The sequence below is a fragment of the Epinephelus lanceolatus genome, chromosome 2 (genome assembly GCF_041903045.1).
Source record: "Epinephelus lanceolatus isolate andai-2023 chromosome 2, ASM4190304v1, whole genome shotgun sequence".
NCBI classification, from domain to species: Eukaryota; Metazoa; Chordata; class Actinopteri; order Perciformes; family Serranidae; genus Epinephelus; species Epinephelus lanceolatus.
In genome coordinates this window covers 14,523,662-14,545,473 of record NC_135735.1, presented here as the reverse complement: position 1 = coordinate 14,545,473, position 21,812 = coordinate 14,523,662, and the positions used below count along the sequence as shown (strand labels likewise).

The 21,812-nt window shown below is 39.7% G+C and overlaps 2 protein-coding genes across 4 annotated transcripts; both read right to left on the bottom strand.

Annotated features, from left to right (window-relative positions):
* Positions 1–230: 230 nt before the first annotated feature.
* On the bottom strand, positions 231–2,377 carry LOC117260761 (uncharacterized). Its single transcript, XM_033632845.2, has 2 exons — positions 2,263–2,377; positions 231–1,840 (listed from the first exon to the last, which is right to left on the bottom strand). Exons 1-2 carry the CDS (start codon positions 2,295–2,297, stop codon positions 655–657), a joined length of 1,221 nt encoding a protein of 406 aa, XP_033488736.1. The 5' UTR covers positions 2,298–2,377; the 3' UTR covers positions 231–654.
* A 1,913-nt stretch (positions 2,378–4,290) lies between these two features.
* On the bottom strand, positions 4,291–21,172 carry LOC117251476 (SHC-transforming protein 1-like). Of its 3 annotated transcripts, XM_033617805.2 has the most exons (15): positions 21,126–21,172; positions 18,509–18,677; positions 18,210–18,288; positions 17,599–18,122; positions 14,414–14,484; positions 12,192–12,252; positions 11,960–12,079; positions 11,798–11,851; positions 8,702–8,753; positions 8,478–8,604; positions 7,622–7,814; positions 6,639–6,711; positions 6,065–6,149; positions 5,802–5,949; positions 4,291–5,089 (listed from the first exon to the last, which is right to left on the bottom strand). In XM_033617805.2, the coding sequence occupies exons 3-15, from the start codon at positions 18,259–18,261 to the stop codon at positions 4,961–4,963; spliced, it is 1,689 nt and encodes a 562-aa protein (XP_033473696.2). In that variant the 5' UTR covers positions 18,262–18,288; positions 18,509–18,677; positions 21,126–21,172; the 3' UTR covers positions 4,291–4,960. The 3 variants fall into 3 exon arrangements, with proteins under 3 accessions (XP_033473696.2, XP_033473703.2, XP_033473688.2); XM_033617812.2 differs by lacking the exon at positions 21,126–21,172 and having other exon boundaries at positions 11,798–11,848; positions 18,509–18,855; XM_033617797.2 differs by lacking the exon at positions 21,126–21,172 and having other exon boundaries at positions 18,210–18,320; positions 18,509–18,853.
* Positions 21,173–21,812: the final 640 nt, after the last annotated feature.

The window sequence follows — 21,812 nt, the reverse complement described above, 5'->3', positions numbered from 1 at the left end:
GTCTCTACATAGCCGTATAATTGATGACGTCTACACTTTGGCTATGGTTAGACGTCTACCAAATTTTCACTAACAGCCCAAATTCAGCCATGATTTAGCCTAGACGTCAGGTCTTCATGTAGACGGCTATTAGATGTTTTTTAAACCAAAAAATGCTTGCTGGGATTAGTGAACAGTTCATTTTAGTCTTTTAAATCAATCAAATCTCCCTTTTTCGTGCAGCACATGCATTGAGCACTTTATTAGGCTGTTGAACTCAACAGGAAACAGTAAGGCCACCTTGGACTCTGCCCAAAGAAGAAAACCAAACAAGAAAGAAATTACAAAGTCAAGTGATCCATTTTATGAAAGAACTGAAGAATTATAAACAACACACATTACTATTTGCATGTTTACCAGTTTATCTGAAACTAAACTTCAAATCTGTTTCTATAGATTCTGGTAATAAAGAGCATTTGAATTAATTATTCATGTAAAACATAAGTGGGATTAAAAGTTATTCTTTAAAAGTCGTGCATAGGAAATTGGGACACATAGCGATAAGGGAAAAAAACTAATGAAGATGAGAGAAATTTAGCATGTAAAAAAAAAAATTCTATACTCTGCAACAGTAAGATGTTACTTGTCTTCCACATCTTAACCAAAGACATGCAGCTAGGTCAGTCCTGACAAAATGAGAGCTGTGCTCTCACACAGGTAGTGCCGCTTGCCACCACAAATAATGTCATCCCACGAGTTCAGCCAGTTCTCCTGTCCAACATGTGATGGTGGGACAATAGCAACACAGTCCTGCCCTGCCCTGTCTTTGTCCCAGAAGGGTATGGCGTTGTTGGGCTCCAGGGGCCGCCAGTACTTGACATCTTTACGGGCTGTCTTGCCATTGACCCAGATATAGACGCCCTCCTTCACCATGTCCTGCAACCCAATCCACGCTGAGAGGAAGTGTATCTGAGGGTGCTGCTGTACAAACTCAAAAGTCATGTTGGTTAAGAATTCCTGGTCTTCTGCGTTTAAAACCACAGCCAGGTCACCTCCCATGTCCATACATATCCTGCGAGCTTTTTGCCACTTCTCTGGTGTCTGGGACATGAAGAAGCAACGTGAAGCGTGCTCGACCCAGCCAGGCAGGCAGCGGGAACACTGCAGCGTGTCCTTGTCGCAGAGTCTCCAGAGGAAGGACAGTTTGTCTGAGAACAGGATTGAATGCTGGTGTTGATTCTTTGCTTCCAGCTGATTGGAGGTTTGTTGTTCATCATGTAAAAGCAGGTGCAGCTGTTTGCTTTCTGCAGACACCGTGTTGATGATGTCCAAAGATTCATTCAGAAGCAGGTCCAGTTGTCTGTTTTCCTCCTCCAGAAGCTCACAGTTATCCAGGGTTGAATTCAGAATCATGTTCAGCTCTGTGTTCTCCACTTGCAACCGAATTTTTTCTTGCAAGAGCAGGCTCAGCTGTGCGTTTTCAGCAGACAACAAGGTGAGGTTGTGCTGTGTTGCATTTACAAGCAGCTTCAGTTGGCCATACTCACTTCCGAGAAGGGTGAAGTTTTGACGAGTGGAGTTCAGAAGTTGCTCCAGCTCACTGATTTTCATTTGCAGCTGCTTGGTGTTACTTGCCATGTGCTGTCTCTCCGCTCTCAGACGTTGCTCTTGGGTTATCTGCGCAGTAAGGACGCCCACAATACTACCAAGGAAGAGTGCTATCAAAATCCCAGCCAAAAGAACTTGCCACATGGATCGCAGTGTCTTCATGAAGTTGTTTTGTTTCTCTTCTCTAGGTATTTCATCTTCAACTTCTGTGGTAACTTTTGCTGGTTCCTCGTCAGAATTTTCAGCTACAGAACTAAGAGCAAAAAAAGAAAAGGGATCGTGAGTTTTGTGCCAAATATCAGCACGAATGTGATTATCTTCAACAGGGCCACATGATAGACTCACCACATATTTCATATGGATTAAACTGCATGTGTTGTCATATTCCTGTAAATGCTGTTGTTAGCGAACAGCAACAAACAAACCAAGTGTGCCATGTTGTATAATTTCCTTTACTCCCCCTCCCTCTCATGTAGTAGCTCAATTTTATCATAAAACATTCCCACAAAGACTACCTTGTCTCATGTATTATTGAATCCCAAAAAATATGTTGTTTAAACACTTGCAAAACTTTTAACAGACCAGTGTAAACAAACCAACTGTAAACCTCCTATGACTGTGCTCTTATAAATAAATAAATAATTAAATTAAAAATTAAATATTAAATATCCTTACCTTAGTGACACTAAAATATTTTCTGTGTGAATCATGCCGTCTCTGTGTCAGTGGCCTTTCTTCTGGCTTTTTTCCATTTTTCCAGCAACAACTACAGCAGCTCCACCATGCAGCTATAAAATGTTTGAAAATGAAAAGTTTATTTTTTGAATTTTGATTTGACCCCCCAAGTTGCCATAGCAACTTTATGCTGGAGTCACGGGAACGAGATTACGTTTCTATAGCGAGATTTGGATTAACCTTAGTTAAGGTTCAAGGTTAATTTATAAATAAGTTGTGCGACCAAACATTAATTAAAATGCAGGCGCTCTGACACGACATTATGACATTATGACATTATGTTTTTAGTATTCTGTCGTTAATGACAGTATTTATGTTATTTCCAACATCCCTTCCTCCATGACAGTTCAGACAGTCAGCGGTCGAAAGTTGTAACGTTAACGTTACTGTCCTCTACACTGTGTCCATTTTATGCTAGGCTACACATTTATTCTACTCCACTACATATTTTAGGGAAATATTATATTTTACTTAATTGCCAAAGGTGGACGGATGGTTCGTTTCATTTAACTACTTCTCCCCAACTGGCAACCCGCGTAAACTAACGTTAGCTCTATGTTACGCCCAACGTTACCTTTGGAGCGACCCTTCGGTCCAAATTTGCATCCATTCCTGAATTATTCACATCCCTTTAGTCCGTAAGGCTCCAACGATCAAATAAATCAAAAAAATGATAAAAAATAATCCAAGTTGTGGATATTGTGGTGTAAAGTCCATTGCTAACTGCGTATGCTAACTTCGCTCTTCAAGCTATTCGGACATTTTTTTCTTGTCTTCCTGTTGTTGGGTATGTTTGTTTTATTGCCTTGTCGGCTACAAAATAAAAGTGTCCCCCTGCTTTTCTGGTTATTTTTTACTCCGGGATAGCCCCTGGTATACAGCATGCGCTCCCAGTTAATGAGGCCACTAGACAATACTGCCAATTTTTAAGGGTCTAGTTTTCCCCAAGATCACATCCTGGTGACAGTCATTATGTGCTAATGTGACATATAGAAATAAAAGCTTAGATTTTTTTTCCTTCCAACAGTGTAAAAAAATAATGAAAATGCTTGTAATTATTATTTTATTAGTTGTCTTTATATTTCCACGTTTATTTGTTATGCATTTCCATTTTTATTTATTTCTCTTTATATTTACACATTTATTTACTTATTTTATTTCTCTTGATATTTCCAAATTTTTATTCACTTAATTTTTATTTTTCTTTATATTTCCACATTTATTTATGCACTTTCATTTATTCCTCTTTGCTTGTAATTACTCTTATATTTAGTTGTCTTAATATTTCCACATTTTTTATTCACTTATTTATTTCTCTTTATATTACCACATTCATTTATTTTCTTATATTTCCACATGTATTTATTTCTTTTATTTCTCTTGATTTTTCAACATTTATTTACTTATTTCTTCTCTTATGTTTCTTTATATTTCCACATTTATTAATTCATTTTTTATGTATTTCCACATTCTTTTATTTACATTTCTACTATTTACTTATTTTTTATATTTCTCTTTATATTTCCACATTTATTTATTCTTTCATTTCTGTTGATATTTTCATTTATTCCACATGTATTCATTTTTTCATGTATTTTTCATTTTTTATCTACTTACTTTTCTTTATATTTCCACATTCATTTACTTGTTCATTTATTCATTTTTAATATTCCCCCATTTGTTTTACTTATTGTTTAATTTCCCTTTATATGTATCCACATTAATTACTTATTTATTCTTTCATTTATTCCTCTTTATAGTTCCACATTATTCTCTTATTAATTATTTTATTAACCACATTCATTTACTTGTTCATTCATTTATTTTTAATATTCCCCCATTTGTTTTACTTATTAACTCATTTATTTCTCTTTATATTTCCACATTTATTTTCTAAGGTGTCAGAAGAAATACAGTTGTGTTTTGTGGTTGGAAGATTAACAAGAAAGAAATTGCAAAGTCCAGTAATTCATTCTGTAAAAGAAATGAAGATGTATTTATTTACACTTTATGGGGAACAAAAACAATTCTATTTGCATATTTGCTAGCTTATCTGAGGCTAAACTGCAAATCTGTTTCTGCAGATTCTGCTTACAAAGAGCAGTCGACTTCTTTATCTAGAATGTAACAAACAAGTGGGATGAAAAGTTATTTTCAAAAGTCAAGCATAGGAAATAGGAACACAAAGCAATAACAGATCAAAACTAATGAACACAAGACAAATTAAGCATGTCAGAAAAATATTCTGAAAGTCTGCTAACATTCCTGTTTTCCTCCCAACACCAGTGATTGTGCTTGGACTTTAAGTAAACACCAGCGAATTTAGCCTTAGAGAAAGAGACAGGATGTTCTGCAGGTCTGTTCTCAGCACAGGGCGAGGCACGGCGGGCAAAAGTGTACGAGTTTACTCAAATGGTTAGAGAGTCAAACAATTCATCGCACATATGAAATACATGTACTATAATGAACAAATGATAAAATACTCTGGGAAGTGAAGTCTCACACATTGACAGGTTGATTTAAAGTGTTCTATAGTTTAAACATGTTTTGCTTGGGCACATTGTCGCTCAGCTTCAAAATTGTTGAGAGCCGCTGCTGAAGAGTAATGTATGCATGTGACAGTCGATGAATGTGTGTGCTAGTGTCTTTGCAGGATTGGCTCTTTCAGACACAGTTCGCTGCTTCCAGAAATGATGGGCATCTGGTTCTCCATGTGAAAACGCACCAGGTGACCAACGCTCAGAAACACCTGATCACGGGTCCGCACCTGACCACACGAAAACACAGATAACAGGGTTAAGCATAAGGGGGGTTGGTCCGTGTTTTAAAGTGGTGGTGCATGAGGTACTTATCCACAGGAGGTGTGTTGCCTACAGTTGACGTCAGCACGCCTGCAGTTTGCACAAGCAGGCAGGAATACCATCATGAAAGCTAAGTAATTGACTGCTATGGACAGGGCAACAACAAAATGTATTTTAGCCACCCAAAAAAGTCAATATCAGTTTAAGTGTACGCTATGTTCAGCACAGTAGTGCAGTAGTTAGCATTGTTGCCTCACAGCAAGAGGGATTCTGGTTTGAACCCAGGGTGAGGGGTTTGAATCCCGCGGTGGTGGCTCTAGAATATGGAGTTCTATGGTTGAAAAAATGTAGTGCCAAAGAAAAGGGCTCTCTGACGGTAGGTGAGGCAGTGAAAATATTCTCAATACAGTGCACACTTAAACTGATATTGATTTTTTTAGGTGGCTAAAATTCACTTTGCTGCTAATTCCCATCCACAACACAGCTTGGCTTCTGTGTCGGTACTCCTGTTTGCCTCTCAATACTGGGAGCTTGCCGACTGACATCTACTCAAGATAATACCCTAATAAGTACCTCATACAACCCCACTTCAAAAAATCAAAACTATCCCTTTAAGGCCAGCTGCTGTTCTCCTCTCCTCATACTTTATGTATTTAAAATCCAACACCACAACCCTACCTGTCCATGTGGATCCACCAGCAGTAGATGCCGCACAGTGGCTCCTTCCATCCCGCTGAGAACGTACTGACCAGAGGCAGAGCTGCTCTCTCTGACCAGGAAATCTCCACTGCAGGTGAGAAGTGACTCCGCCTGCTCCCTTCCTAACCTAGGATGGAGGACACAAAATTATTGAGAAAGGAAAAAGGCAATGTACATTAGCAGACGGACTTTAAAGTTGGTGATTCAGTAGGAGTTAAAGTACAGGGATGCTGATTATTTACCTGCCGTGGAACCAGCCTTCCTCCCGGATCAGTGTCTCAGAGAGTGGAGTACTCTGTTCAGCAACGTCCTCAGATACCACTGAGTCTGATAGAAAATATAATAGAGGAAGAATACACAGTACATAAAAAAGGGTTATTCCAACCAGCATCACCTCTTCTTCTTCTATGGCTTTAACTGTGTAAAGTGCTTTTTGTATTCAAATGTAACTTGTAATCTAAGTGATGACTTATTATGGGCTTCTATTCATGATTGTTATAATCTGTATTTTTATTCTGGCCTATAATGTGTTCAAGCATGGTTTAACCTGATATTTCAAGTTAGTTTAAACTATCTAACTGAGTTTTAGTAAATGAGGTTTTAATTGAAATTATTCAACACAGACGGGATTCAATTTAAATCTGGTTTAATCATTTTAAACAAACTTTACCTGCGCTGTAATTATTCCTAACCTTAGTTTAAACTATGCTTTGTCATGCACGTAGCCACATAGTTACAGTTACAAACATGCATATAGAAACACACAGCACATAGGCACATTTTAAATTGGGCTGGCAGTGTGTGAATGAGTTTTACCTGCAGGTGGAGCTGGAGTTTCTTCTGCGACGGAGCAGTTCTCATACAGTGAAACAGGCTGAGACGAACAAACCTGCAACAGCACGAGATGAGTCACACACAAGACAGAGATCTGTGCATGTTTGTGTGTGAGTGTGTGTGTCCGCATTCAAGTGCAGTGATGGCTTTAAGGTTAGAGACATGTGCTCATGACCAGGAAGTCACTGTCTTAATTCCCAGACCAGTACAATGATTCAAGCAAAATAAGTTCATACCAACAACTGAGGTGCCCTTGAGCAAGTCAACTACTTCTGCTCAGTGGCCAACAGATAAAATTTGATTGTTAATTTCTTTTAAAATGTAAAATTACCTTTTGGATCATGTAAAAAACAAACAAACAAAAAAAAAACTTCTGAAATATAATTCTAACCTACACATATGAAATCACTGAGACATTTACAACTCCACTAACCTGGAGTAAATACAGAGTGTATACAATACACTATCTGCACATCCAAGGACTCACTCTAATCACTTAATGTCACAAAAAGAAGAAAAAGGCATTAACTTAATGGCATTTGCTGATACTGACTACAAAGTGCAGTGGTGGAAGAAGCATTGACTTTAACTTAAGTAAAAGTTGCAATACTTTAGTGCAGAAATACTCTGTTACAAGTAAAGCCATGCATTCAAAATTTAACTTGTAGAAGTCCAAAAGTATTATCATCAAACATAAAAGTACTTTTTATGTAGAACTGCCCTTATCAGAAGAGTTTCTATTATATTAGTGGATTATAATTAGTGATGCATTAATGTGTTAATCGCTGTAATGCTGCAGCTGGTACATGTGGAGCTAATTTAATTAACTTTATACTGCTGCATAGCTCATTCCACAATATATAATGCTTTTATAGTTGATCAATACTTTGTCTTTTTTTCTTCTTCTGGTCAAACTGCTGTTGATTAAATATTGTTCGTGTTCAGGTGTTAAAATGAACTCTTACCCTCTGTACGTCAGCATCCTGTTTGCTCTCCTCCCTTGTGATCCGCAGGTCCTCTATTCCACCAGCGGGTGGCGTCTTTCCTGGGATCACATTATAGTAGTCATGTTGCTCACTAACTTCAACTTCCTGCTTGGCCTTTCGATTTGTTATCGTCTCCTCTGGGCTCCATTTGTGACAGATCCTCACTGCTGACCTGCACACAGACAGTCACATGATGTTCACCTCACAGCACTGGAGAAGCTGTGGCATGAAGAACTTGCCATACACACACTGACAAAAAAAAACAAATACAAAGAGAGACACTCGCTCAATTCAAAATCATAGATTCCTTTGTGTTTGCTGAATAAAAGTCCTGCAGTGCGTGTCAGATGGATATCAAATTTGAATACATTTATCTTTATTATTGATTAATCTGCCAATAATTTTGTGAGTGAAAATTTTAAATTGCTTGTCTGTTCAACTAAGATCAAAACCCAAAGCTATCCTGCTACTGTCTACTATAGACTTATAAACTAGAGTATCTGTCTGTAAGATAATAAGAAGCACTAAATGCCCACATTTGGGTGCTAGAACAGCAAATCTTTGGTGATTTTGCTTAAAAAATTACTCAAAAACAATGTCTTGATTATCAGATTAGCTGTATTATAATTTTCTGTTTTCTAACCAATTAATCAACTAATCTTTCAGCTCTTCACAAATACACAAACACAAAATTGGATCAAACTCATTCATAAAAGTCAGCAAAAAAAGTTTCTGGCCAGTGTAGAGTTGCTTAATTGCACTCCTGACCAGATGATTGAAATATACAGAACATTAAACATACCAAAACTACAGCTACAGTACCAAGAAGGACAACCTGGGATTGGTGGAGAGGAGCGATGGTGTGTGGCTGAGGAGTTGGCGGAAACGAGTCTCAAATGCCTGACCGATGCTGTTGATCACCTCACTGGCTCGACCCTGAGGACACTCCAGGATGTGACATGCTGACGCGGAGAGAGAACATAATGACGGTAAAAAGTTGTGTGTTTATACAATGAAGCCAGAAAATCTGTCTCATTAAATGTAGAATTAAACTCTTACCTCTCTGATTGTTGTGATCCTTGGCAACATAAGCAATGTAATCTGCCATTTCCTGTAAAGAATTGAGAGAAAAAAATAACAAGTGTGACTTAAATGTAACTGATCAGCGGCCTCTGTGGCCCCAAATGGCAACTACAAGATGCTAAATGCTAAAATAAACATAACATACATAGATTAAAGCTTCAGTTATACTTTATGGACAGTTGCACAGAGACGAGCTGATGCAGGATCATGAAGAGGAAATGTTTGGATTTTTTGTAGTCTGTGTGGTTTCTTCAGGCTACCAAAAAGACAATATGACATAGTGGTGGAATTGTTTAACTCCAAGTTGTGGGTCCTTCACGTGATTCCACTGGGCCCAAAAAGTCTTTTTTCCATAGACTTACATTAGGAAAGAGACGTCTGTAAATCAGTGAATCAATTTTTTTGAGCGTCACAAAAAAAATTGACTCATTTCATTATCTGAATTTGATTAATTCGGTCTGATATCATTTCAAAAGTCTGGAAGAGCTGTAAGATTAAATAATTTTACCCCTATTCAAACTAGAGAAGAGAAGTCTTGCTCTAGGGGCCAAATGATGCGGAAGATCTGGGTAAATTTAAACCCGTAAAGTCAACCTTTTTTTGGCTTCATGCGCCACTGAGCAACTTTCATAGGAATGAAAAGGGCCCTGCCTCCAACACTGTATCAATTACTTTTTATACATCCATGGGTTGGAACTCATGTTAACAGCATGGCTGTCCACCCATCAGCGCCTGCGTATTTAGAAAATGTTGGATGTGTACAGAAAGACAAAAACCCGCTGCACAGCATCCCTGCAAAGGGAGAGTCTGATAGTGCCACATTACTGTGGTTGTGTGGACACTTGCAATCCTTGCAGATGCATCAAGCACAAATCTAGCATAACAGCAGCACAAGTAGATAAGAAAAAAAAGGCAACACATTCACTCAATAATGTACACAGCAGTATTTGTGTAGGGTTAGCTAACATTAGCCACCATAAACTGCTGGTCATACCAGAACAAGTAAGGCTGTAGCAGCAAAACACCTGCAGGTACTGGAGTGAGCAAGCTAAATTTTATTGCCCATGATTTCGATTTTTCATTTGTGAAAACAACAATGTTATTCCTTCTTCTGAAAGTTACATAATCTCGCTCAAAGGTTTTCTCTGTTTTTCTCTGTATGTGCACAAAGTTAATAATAAACCTTCTGACAGTGTTGTTGAGTTATAACCTGTGCAACATCTGGTGGGTTTTCTGCTTGGTGGCAGCACATTTAATCATTAAAACCACAGCAGACATTTTCAGTTATTGGCCATCCATGTGTGTTCTCTGTTTAATTAATTCACTCCCTATCAGTGGTTTTTCTGATACTAATACAAGAGCAGAGTCAGCTGAATATGTTTCAGCATAAAGCCTCTGTGACAGATTGATTTTAATTCCCCCCGCTATCTTCTATGTGTCCAAGCCAACTGAGCCGAAGCTTAGAGCGCACTACAAGATTATTTTAGCTAATTAATTAAACAGCGAGCTATAATCCCATCCATAGCTGCACCGGTGTTGTGTTTCCTAGAGAGAAGCTGCCTTCCTGTTCTCTCTAATCTTTGGCCAGCGCGACGTCGCAGTATCAAAATGGCAAAGCAAATCATAAAACAGTTTTTGTTAGTCAGCAGGGTTTGACCTAGTCAGCAGCTAATAACTGACATGTCCTGTTGGCTGTTCGGACATTAATGGAGCAGCATTGATTTTTTTTTCTCACTTAGGATGCATAACCCAAATTCTGTCATATGGAAATAATGTGGGCATGGAGGGACAGGGAAGGAAAATAGATAAGAGTAATTAGTTTGAAAGGGAACTGGCGAAGTGTAAAGTTGACGAAAGAACATCCCGGCTTTGACAGCTGTATTAAGTCTCAAGAAAGGACTTCATGACTTAAGACTTAAGAAGCCAATCAGAGATGAGAATTTACTCTACATCTGCCATGTTGATTAATCTTTTAGAAAAATACAAAAGTTTACCTGGTGAGATTCTGTCAATTTTAAGCAATTTAATTATAATACACAATAATGGGAAAATGTCTGTGATAGAAGAAAAACAAAAAAGTGCTGTAACATCCAATCAAATGTTAGGCTTAAAGGGACAGTTCACCCCAAAATCAAAAACACATATTTTCCCTCTTATCTGTGGTGCTGTTTATCAATCTAGATTGATTTTGTGAGTTGCTGATTGTTGGAGATATCAGCCTTAGAGATGTCTGCCTTCTCTCAAATATAATGGAGCTAGACAGCACTCGGCCTGTGGTGCTCAAAGTGCCAAATAAACACATTTGAAAAACTCAACAGCAGTCTCTTTCCAGAAATCATGACCTCGTAGTGAGCAGTTTCATGTAGGAACTACTTAAACGACATCCGCCATCAATATCACTACAAAGAAGGAAGCGTGCATCTGCTGCTAGCTGACCATTGAGCTAACATTTCAGTTCAGTCTCTGGTGCTGAACATCTTGCTCTGCATTGAAACTATCTTTTCCTTGAAGCACGTCTGTAAGCTCTTTCCGAACACTGATAATAGTGTGCTGTAGCCAGTATGAAGCTTCATTAAAGGGACATTTCACCCTAAATCAAAAATACATATTTTTTGAAGATATCTGCCATAGAGATGTCTGCCTTCTCCCCAGTGTAATGTAATTATATGACACTCAGCTTGTGGTGTTCAAGGCATTTTAAAAAAGACAGAGAAGGTGTATGCTCACTTCTGTTTTTGTACTGCAATCTACTCTCGAGACATCTTCGAGGCTCTCTAAACTTTCTAAGTTTTTTGAATTCATAAGGAAATCTGACACTTAGCTTTACTCCTAACTTTGCATCCAAATTTTTTCTTGGAAGCTTGATAAACACCCGCCCTGACTTTGCACTACCAAGTAAAAGTATAGAAGGACCAAGAGGAAATAATTCAATCCTCCACGAATGTCAGCAAACCAAGTAATCAAGCAGTAATTAAACTAAATCAAATTACTGACTGTGTATGTGTGTGTGCGTGTTTGTGTCCCTATCTGCCCATGTTTGTACATGTGAAACATTTGAGAATATGAACATACTGGGTCTCCTCCTGAGGCAAATGAAATGGTCTGCATGGGGTGGTGTGCAATCTTCTGAGGAGAAGAGAGAAGAAAAACAGAAGTACAGGTTTCTTATTAATACTCCATACCTCAAAAATTCAGATGTGTGACAGTTTGGTTAAGCATGGTTGAAGCTGTCACCTGTAAGGAGGAGGCAGCGATCAGAGTCACACTGTCTGTGGAGACAGTGAGGATGATCCTGCTCCCCGAAAACTGGAGGTTGATTTGACCCAGAACAGCAGACAGTCCCTTGCATACAGGCTGATGACGACAAAAAATCACAGTTATTCTAGTTATATCATGTTGATTGCGTTGGTTCGTGTGTGTGTGTGTGTGTGTGTGTGTGTGTGTGTGTGTGTGTGGTTGCATGTACCCTTTTAGTTTTCACTGCTGTCTTGGCTGAAGTCCTCTCACACAGTCTGCTGATTGCCTCTCTGCACACACAAACACACACACACATATTATAAACATGTACGCATACACACACCAAACACAGAGATACCTTTGTAAATAACTGATCCAGTGCATCCTGCTAACAAATGACTTGCATGTGAGAACATGAGGAAGGAAACCACATCACAAGAAGCTCATCTGCAGTATATCAGTGAAATAAAATACACTGTAAAATTACTTTGAATAGTAATAATTCATGCAGTGGTGAAGTGTAACTAAATACATTTGCTTATATGATACGATGTAGTGCCATATTACTAATCTACACAAAGCGTCTAAAATTGGCTCCAAAGGGTAACTTTGATCTTTTTCAACCTTTGTTTTCAGTCGGTTCTCATTCCGAAATAGTCAAAGGTCCCCTTTGTCAGTGATTTCAGAGACAGACACCTGATGCCAAAAGCCACCTTTGGTCAGACGTCACCTAACACTGCAGTTTTTTACGCGGGTGGGCAGTGTCAGTTCATAACACTGCTGGACGGCACCTGTCACCTTATGATACACTGCTAGACTTTGTCAGGTTGAAACGCTGCCATTACCAATGTCATTTAAGGAGCTGGAAAGCCCCTATGAGCCAGGTAGAAGGGTTTGTGAGACCTCAGATGCTTTACCTGGAATCTGCTGGAGCCACTCTCCCAGTTTGCATGTGTCACAGCCCCCAGTGCTCCAATTACGACCGGCACCAATGTCATTTTTACTCCCCACATCTTGTCTAGCTGCTATTTCAGCTTCTGGTGTTCCTTCTTCCTGATGCCTGGTTGTCTAGCCATCACCAGTTTGTCAGTCTGGATCTGGAAGTTCGACAGGATCTTAGCTCTGTCATTCTCAACCACCTTAGGAGGTGTCATCCATTCTGACCTTGGGACTTCCAGCCCATACTCAGTGAAGATGTTCCCGTGCACTATGCCAGCCACTTGGTTATGGCGTTGCATGTACGGTCTTCCTGTCTGCATCTTACACCCTGCTATTATGTGCTGAACTGTCTCAGGAGCATCTTTGCACAGCCTGCACCTGGGGTCCAGTCTGGTGTGGTAGACCCCTGCTTCTATTGATCCTGTACTAAGTGCCTGTTCCTGTTCTGCCATGATTAGTGCTTCTGTGCTTTCTTTCAGTCCAGCCAGGTAGGATTTCTTGATGTCGGCCACCTCTTCAATCTGTCAGTGGTACATGCCGAGCAGGGGCTTGTCCTTCCATGATGGTTCATCCTCCTCTTCTGCATTCTCGGGTTTCTGCTGCCTGAGGTAGTCACTTAACAGCTCATCTTTGGGGTCATCTTCCTGATGTATTCCCCCCCTTGCTACTCTCAGTGTACAGTCTCATATATGTATATGTACGCATATTATATCATATGTATGTATATATATACACATACATATAAACAGAGATAGATTCGACCCAAAAGAAACACAAAAAACTGTTTGAAAAATAATCAAAACAACATCTTTAGTCAAAAAAAAAATCTGCTTGATCTATAATTGACCACAAATATACTCCTGGTATGTGTGCCCATAGAAAGACTGTAATTTTTCAGCTGCTTGTTTTCCAAGAGCTGATGCTCAGGTCAGAGAGGCCAAACTATACAAACAGCCGCACACACACAAAAGTAACATCCCATTATCTAGGAAGCAGGACTTTTTTTCCAGGAAGTGCTTTTCTTCTCCTTGAAAACAAATTGTATGTAATGGATTGAGGTCCCTCTCCCTCTCTCTCTCTTAATAAGACTATGAGAGATCATTAGGAGGAAATTCATCTAATTGGATTTTCTGCCCCATCATTCAGCAGTGTTGTTGTGAACAGAAGTAGCTGTGTCCTTCGGCGTTTTGGCATCCTGCACAAGGATGTCAATATCAAATGATGAGGAGAAAGCTCCGCTTTATGAAACATTATACATCTAATTTGATTTCCCTCTTTGAAACATTTTTATAATAAATCTCATATGTATTGCTCGGCAAATATATGCTGTAAAAAAACTTCCTCTTAACTCTTCCTTCTTCCATGCAAATGCAAAATATGAACTCATTCATGGATAGTTTTATTCTGAGACCACGTCAGCACTTAGATGTTCATTCTTAAGTGTCTTATGTTACTGTGTGTGTGTGTGTGTGTGTGTGTGTGTGTGTGTGTGTATGCAGTGGGACGTCCTACCGTGTGACTTTCATTCTCGTATCAAAGTCGAGGGTTCTCATGGACTGGGTCACCTCCACACTGCCCATGTACTAGAGAACACAACAAAACACCAGTCACTCACTGATTCCAGTGTAAAATATCTAGACACAGTCATAATAAAAGTCTTAAAGAGGATCTTTTATGTTCATAATGAGGGTTGTACTTTGGGTTTCTACTAGAACATGTTTACAGACATTAATGTTTCAAATATTGAGCACAGCGTTACTTCAGGCAGGACACGATGTCAAGCTCAGCTCACATCCCAGCTCACAGTCCAATCAACTGATGGAGCAGCTGATTGATGAAAGGGAGTCAGCTGACAAATCACATGATTCCTTTCTATGCAACCAACTGGCATATCTCATTCAGGGCGCCCTATTTAAGCTGCTCTGGCCTGCCTACTGTTGCTGCTTCCTCTACAAGCTGCTTTGCAACCTGCCTCCACTACAGCTCCTCTTTTTCATGTTGTGTCTGACTTGTTAATGTCATTTCTGTTTTCTGTCACTGATGCTGCTCTGTTCTGTTTCAGGGGGGTCTTTGCTGCTGCTCTCTCTGCCTTAAGGCTTTCTATACAGGCACAAGGAAGGGCAGAGAGGTGTGCTCTCTCTACCTTAGTCTTTCTGCATAGGCCTAGGAAAAGCAGAGAGGCCCCAGTACAGAGCCATAGTGCCAAATATAATACTGCAAATGGAAATAAAGTTTTCTTTGCTTAAAGTAGTCCTGACAGAAATACTACGTTCAATTTTAACGCCTGTCTCTTTAAGGCCCCCTACTGAAAAAGCCCAGTCTGCTCTGACTGGGCAGTATTTCCAGGTCTTCCGCTTCTGCACTCTCGGCACCTCTGCACCATTATTGCAGCCAGGAAATGACTGTACTAGAGTTTAACAGCACTTTCTACTGTGAAAAATCATTAATAAAAGCTTCTAAACTAAAATCTTCACAAGCGGACATGTTGCAGCAGAAATATGATCTGAAACTGGGGAGAATTTCACAACATAGGCAACCAAATTTACATGTTTCCCTGAGGCTAGCATGTAGCTTCATGTAGCAGTGTTCACCACCCATGAATGTCTGTACAGAAAGTGGTGCCAGTTCATCCAGTAAATGTTCAAATATTTTACAGTGTAAGAAAATTTTGGCCTGTTAGTGGTTCTAAGGGAGAAATAATCAAATACATTACATACTTTATTCTCTGGGCAGAATAGTAATCAATACCAAAAGAATCCAAGAGTTGTCAAGCCATAACAAAAAAACAAAAATTTCAACCTCAAGGTGGCGTTAAAGAAACAATCAGGACATCCCTAGGTTTCATCCTCTGGAGACCATGACAGTATGTATGTAATTTTCATGCCAATCCATCCACTAGTAGTTGAGATATTTCAGTCCACACCATAGTGGTGGACTTGACCAACTTTGCCATCCTTTAAGGTTGCTAGTATAACTAAAAAAATCACATCACAGCTTCATTTTCTCCGTGCCAAAAGGTTGCACCTGAACACACTGCAAAGACAGCCAACTAGGGCATATATTCTGCGCCTGCGCAAGAGAAAATAATTCTCCATACCAGTAGGTCACTGTGATCTGTATTCGCCATTAAAAAAGGGAAACTGGAAGACTGACAGGACGGATTTACGATGCTAGTTCGTCAGTTAGCACATTGATAACACAACATGATATTTACCATGTGCTAGTGAACAGTACCACAAACAATTACGAACCATTTATGCTGAAGAGCTCAATGGCTAAAAACAAATTCTCAACTAATAGAACAAGTTTCTGTCACTCTCACGCCCTCTTATTTAATAAATCATAATAATAATAATAATAATAATAATAATTATAATACATTTTATTTATTTCATTTGCTTTCCTCACTTCCGTTTCTCTCCTTGTGCACTGAGCTGAACCGCCAGTCAGAATGATTTCATTCAGAGACGGGCTCCGCCATCTCCGAGACCAATTCAACATGCTGAACTGGCCAGACAAAAAAAAAAAAAAAAAGGTGAAATGGGCCTACAAGGTACTACAAGGGCCAACTAGTGCTGATGGTAGGGGACACATTTCAAAAACTAGGGCAACAAATGGTCATCGATGGCCAACACTGACAAATGGTTTAGTGTGTCAGGGACCTTAGAATTTAAAAAAAAATTGTTTTAGCACCTATATGCATATATGACTGTGTCCTCTTTTCCACTCAAAACTGCTGGCAGAGGTCACAGAGCGCTGGAGTATTAACGTACATGCAATATTGCCTGTGGACCAAAATGATGCAGCGGCCCATCCACAGTTATCCAACATGCAACTTCAGCACTTAAGGAATCGTTTCAAACATTCTGACATGTATTTAATGCACCCAGGCAACCTTTAGGCCACATGCTCAGATATACTTTGGCCAGTCCCACATCTATTGGCCGTGAGCATCAGCAGAGCGGACCCTATAGGCTGGAGGCAGGATGAGTAAGTCCACTGATGAAGACCAGACTTAAATCAATAGGTGTGTGTGTATACTGTATGTGTGGGTGGGGTGAGTGGGCGAGAGTGTGTAATGTATGTGTGTACTTGTTTATAGAGGACAATCAAACAGTCCGTTCTCATTTCCATCAGTGGCCAGCTCACAGGCCCTGCTCCTAATCACCCATGCGGACACACCTCCGGTTCTAGGACAGCATGGGCTCTGCTGATACCGGATACATTCACTCACACACACACACACACACACACACACACACACACACATGCAGAAGCAGAGCAGATCTAGAGAGGAGCAGAGAGCCAGGATGAGTCACTACTGCCTACACAGAGAGCTCTATCTGAGAGGGAGGGGATGAATGTACGAAAGTGAGTGTGATGGTGTGGATAGAGCACAGGCAGACAAAGTGTGTGTGTGTGTGTGTGTGTGTGAGTGTGTGTGTGTGTGTGTTCACATGTATGTGTAAGTATTGGCACTGGTAATTAAACTGCGTACCTCAACTCTTGGATGGGACCCTGAATATGATGTTAGCTGCACTTTCTTGCAATGCGTAAAGTGAAGAAGCTTTACTGACATGCAATTATTTTTTTTAGTTACAAAACATGAAGAATTTTAATCAAATTTTCGAAGGAAAATTGTCCGGCAAAGAACATCCCACACACTCTTAAAACCTGTCTAAACATGTGATAGGTACCTTGATGTGATGGTGAACCGCTCTGTTTGCTGTACAATCATCTGCTGCAGATGAAGGCTTCAGACGGCACAGACTGTCTCTGTCTTGTGAGCAGGGAGGACAGTCGGGGGTCCAGGGGAGGCTGGCCATCCGGTGCAGGGTGATGGGTCTTTTTGTGCAGCGCAGAGCCGAGTGAGTTGGGTTCTGGCTGGTGGATGGGGGCACACTGAGGGAGGGTTGGCTACAAAATCTCTGGTTAGGCCCTGAGCCCCACTCTGCTCTGGACAAAGGTCCGTCAGTGTCAGTGGTTCTATCCTGAGCTGTTTGTCCCCTCAGGCCCCTCAGGGAAATAGGACTTTGCAGTCGGATGTTGGCCACATGGGGGATGAAGTCCCTCAGGGTGGACGGCCCGTGGTGTGAATGCGTCCCCGGATTCAGCTGGGCAAAATCTAAGTCTGTGCAAAGGTCGCTCTTCAGGGGCTGATCCTCCAGAGACGTCAGCGAATCGTTGCGCAGACGGCTGTATTTGGTGCGCTTCAGCATGCCTGGGGAAAACAAAACAGAAAGTGTGACAATCAGATATACAGCACAGTGATCCCCATTGTCAGTATGTCTGTAAAGTGATGAGCTACCTGGTAAGAGTCCTTTCTGTGATTTGAACCTGGGTATGGTTTGCTCTCTCATAATCAGGGAACTGGACAAAGGACAGCACTGGGACAAAGTAGAAAAGAGAAAAGGAAATCCTGCCAGGAATTAGACCAACAGTCACAGTTATTACACACCTCATAATGTAGATATGGCTACAGACAGCAAAAAACAGGAGAGGCATGAAATGCATTAAGTTGATCAGCTGATATCTTGGAAACTATCTTAGCATGTAGCGTACTATGTCCTCAGATAATTACTGTTCGTTACAGTAGATTCAACTCACCAGTGTGGGACTGGGGATGTCCTGTGTAGTCTAAAGTCCAGTCTGCTCCGCTCCAGTCACGCTGAGCACAGTCCCATCATAATGACCCATACACTTTCTCAGTCAGTAGCCCGGCTTCCAGGTCTGCTTCACCTCCACATCAACTTTCCTCCCCTCTGTCTTTTTCTTTCTGAGGCACAGCAGCTTTTATGAATGAACTTTTCTCTTTTTTTTTTTTTATGAATGAGAGGCTCTCGCTCACTTCCTCTGTCTCCCCTATGACGGTGCATGCAGATGAATGTGTGAATGGAGCGGAGGAAAGATTGACAGACGGCCCCTAAGGCTCTCTTCCCCTCCCTCACCCATAAACTACCATCCAATCACAGGCGGGTAGGGTGACTCATGCTGTACACACAAACACACTCACACTTATACACTGAAGCAGAGCCAATACAGTACATGAGTGCTCTATTCTTTTATTCTAACATCAGTTCCACCTCAGAGATGCTATTAAGGAGTGTTATACTCTGGCTTTCCTCCTAAAAAAATGAGGATTTAAAATGTTTTGATTTGCACAATTACACAGTGTACAGAATGCATGTAATATTAAAATGACCTGCATTAACACACAGGAGGAAGAGGATTTAACTGTAACATTTGCATTTCCGTTTGATTCCAATCAGAGCATAATGCCAGGCGCCTGACCAAAGAGTGTTTTACATACTGTACTCATTCCTGATTACAAGATTATAATCTAACCACCGCAAAAAAGGCAGGCAGAGCGTAGAGGGACTTCTACATGTACAGTAGGCCTGGAAATACAGGTTAAATTTCAGAAATATAAGAGTGTAAAACAATTTCTTACTTCAGGATTTTTCTTTAAAACAAATTATATACAGTTTTTTTTCTGATTGCTTTGGCAATATCTTTGAAACTATATGCTAATTTTGCAAAACTTGACATTATAACCACAAAACCTTACAACAGACCAGTAAAACATTATACATCTGTTGCAAAAGCAAACAATTCTTGCAAACCTTTTTTTAAAAAAATGTGTTTTGCATCAAAAGAGCACAACTACACAGTATAAATAAGAAACACGTAACATTTCTATTAGAAAGGAAAAAGTGAAAAATTAGGGTAAATCTCTCCTTCTCTTTGGGTCTAGCTGTAAGACTTTATCCACATCTCTCTGTCTCTCTGACCTCCATTTCTGTCAAAATCTTTACCTGTGGCCTATTTATAGTGCTCAAGCTCGGATTTGCAAGCGAACTCATTATCTAAAAGTGTTTCACATGTGTTAGTGTGGAAAGGCAATAAGCAAAATAGTGTAGCAATGTAGAGACCGATGTTCGCAGTTTTGCTAGGCATTAATTATATTGCAAACCATCTTATATCGTATATCTAGACTCCCTATCACCTAATGTTCCTCCATGAACCCTGAGATCCTCCACAGCTGCACTTTTAAATGTCCCTAATGTCACTACAAAAACCTTTGGGGATGCTTCCTTTAGTTACTCAGCCCCCAAAAATATGGAACACCCTGCCTTAAAATATTAGACTTGCTGGCTGGACAGTTTTAAACAACAACATATCTTTTTAATATAGCCTATAACTAGCAGATATATGTTTTAATATTTTAATAGGCTATGTATTTTTCTAATTACGTGACTAATTGATTGATTAATTTATTTATTTATCCCTCCCAATTTTCCTTGAATGGGTGTTGTATAATTGTATGGTTTATTTGCTGTCTGTCTCTGCTGCTGAATTGTAAAGTACTTTCTGCGCTTTCATGCATTCTGTCCATGAAAGTTGCAGTATAAATAAAGTTAATTAATCAATTGATTAATTTAAGGGTAACACAGTTAAATGTGTTCACAGTTTTGCAAAAAGTTTGTTATAAAGTTACAAACTGAGTGTAAAGCAGATAATGTATATTCAGTTTGGCACACTTGCTACCAGTGTTAATGGTTTCAGAAATAGTGCTCACTGTTGGTGTGTAAGCATTCAGAAAGAAACTATATTACAGATTACTTGACAATTGCATACTAGGCAAGTCTTCAAGTCTGAGTGCAATAACAGTGTACAGCTGGGATTTGTCTCCTCCCAGTGGACGTTTGGCAAAACTGCAATCTAGGCCTACAGTAATAATTATTTTAATGAGCAATTATCTGAGGACTATTTTCCTCAATTAACTAATGCATTGTTTGTTGCAAAATAGTAAAAATGATGAATAAAAAAAATGATAAGAGATATGATTCAACAAGAATGTTTTAGCCAACCAACAGTCCAAAACCCAAGGATACTAAATTGACTATCAAATACAAGTTGCAGTTGTGTAGCAGTTTCATCAATACCATAGTCTAAAGACTGACGGTTAGCATACCATGTACATTTGCTTCATCGATGGTATTCAGTTCTACCATTTAACTGTTGCTTTTTCAAAAAAATATTTCAAGATTATACTCAGTTTCATGTCTGTCTGGACAGAGTATTTTGTGAAATAAAAAGCGTTTATCATTTTCGTCATGTAGGATTTAGGGGTATATGGCAGAAAATGTAATATAGTATATAATAAGTACGTTTTCATTAATATATAAGCACCTGAATATGAGAGTTGTGGTGTTTTCCTCACCTTACAATGAGCCGTTGATATCGGTAACAGGTGTCCGCCATATTGCTCCGCCATGTTATTTCTACAGTAGCCCAGAATGGGCAAACCGGGCCAGCTTCGTTTTCGCGTCGGCTTCCGTAGTTAGAAGCCCCTCCGCTACGAATCAGAAAAACACTGATTTGTAACGTAAAACTTCTTTATTCAGTATTTTTTAAAATTTGTAATCACCTTGTCCATTTGTTTTCGACAGTATAAAAGTGGAGTATAAATTGGCTTCTGAGAAAATCAAATTCTGAATGTCTGAGTCGTAAGTTATCAGAGAAAAGGGTAAATCACATTAGCGGGTGCTTGCTAGCGACTAGCCAAACAGGGTAGGTGAAAGACTGATTTGTAATTTCAAACTCAGCGTTTTCACCGGTTTTAAATCACCTGGTTCGTTTAGTTTGGAAAGGTATAGTCCTCTGCGGATAATTCAGCTCCAATCCTATCTGGGAGTTCACAGGGCCATTGTAACAAATGAAAATAAAAATTCAAACCTTAATATTTTGGAAGAAGGTCATCATACTGTGAAAAATCTCATACCCTTGGTTACCACTGCCATACTGTAGCTATACCCACCTATTAGCCAAAAAGCCATTGGAGTAGATAGGAGAATATACCCACTGCATCTACCTAGTAGTATGCCTACATTATCAACTACCACTACAC

What these genes read in the sequence shown, in the direction of transcription:
- LOC117260761 (XM_033632845.2), bottom strand. Translation starts at nt 2,297, where the DNA reads ATGATTCACACAGAAAATATTTTAGTGTCACTAAG. An exon ending in AATATTTTAGTGTCACTAAG is followed by an intron (nt 1,841 to 2,262) that starts GTAAGGATATTT and finishes TTTTGCTCTTAG; the next exon opens with TTCTGTAGCTGAAAATTCTG.
- LOC117251476 (XM_033617805.2), bottom strand. Translation starts at nt 18,261, where the DNA reads ATGAGAGAGCAAACCATACCCAGGTTCAAATCACAGAAAGGACTCTTA. An exon ending in TCGCTGCCTCCTCCTTACAG is followed by an intron (nt 11,852 to 11,959) that starts GTGACAGCTTCA and finishes TCTTCTCCTCAG; the next exon opens with AAGATTGCACACCACCCCAT. An exon ending in TTGCCTCAGGAGGAGACCCA is followed by an intron (nt 8,754 to 11,797) that starts GTATGTTCATAT and finishes AATTCTTTACAG; the next exon opens with GAAATGGCAGATTACATTGC.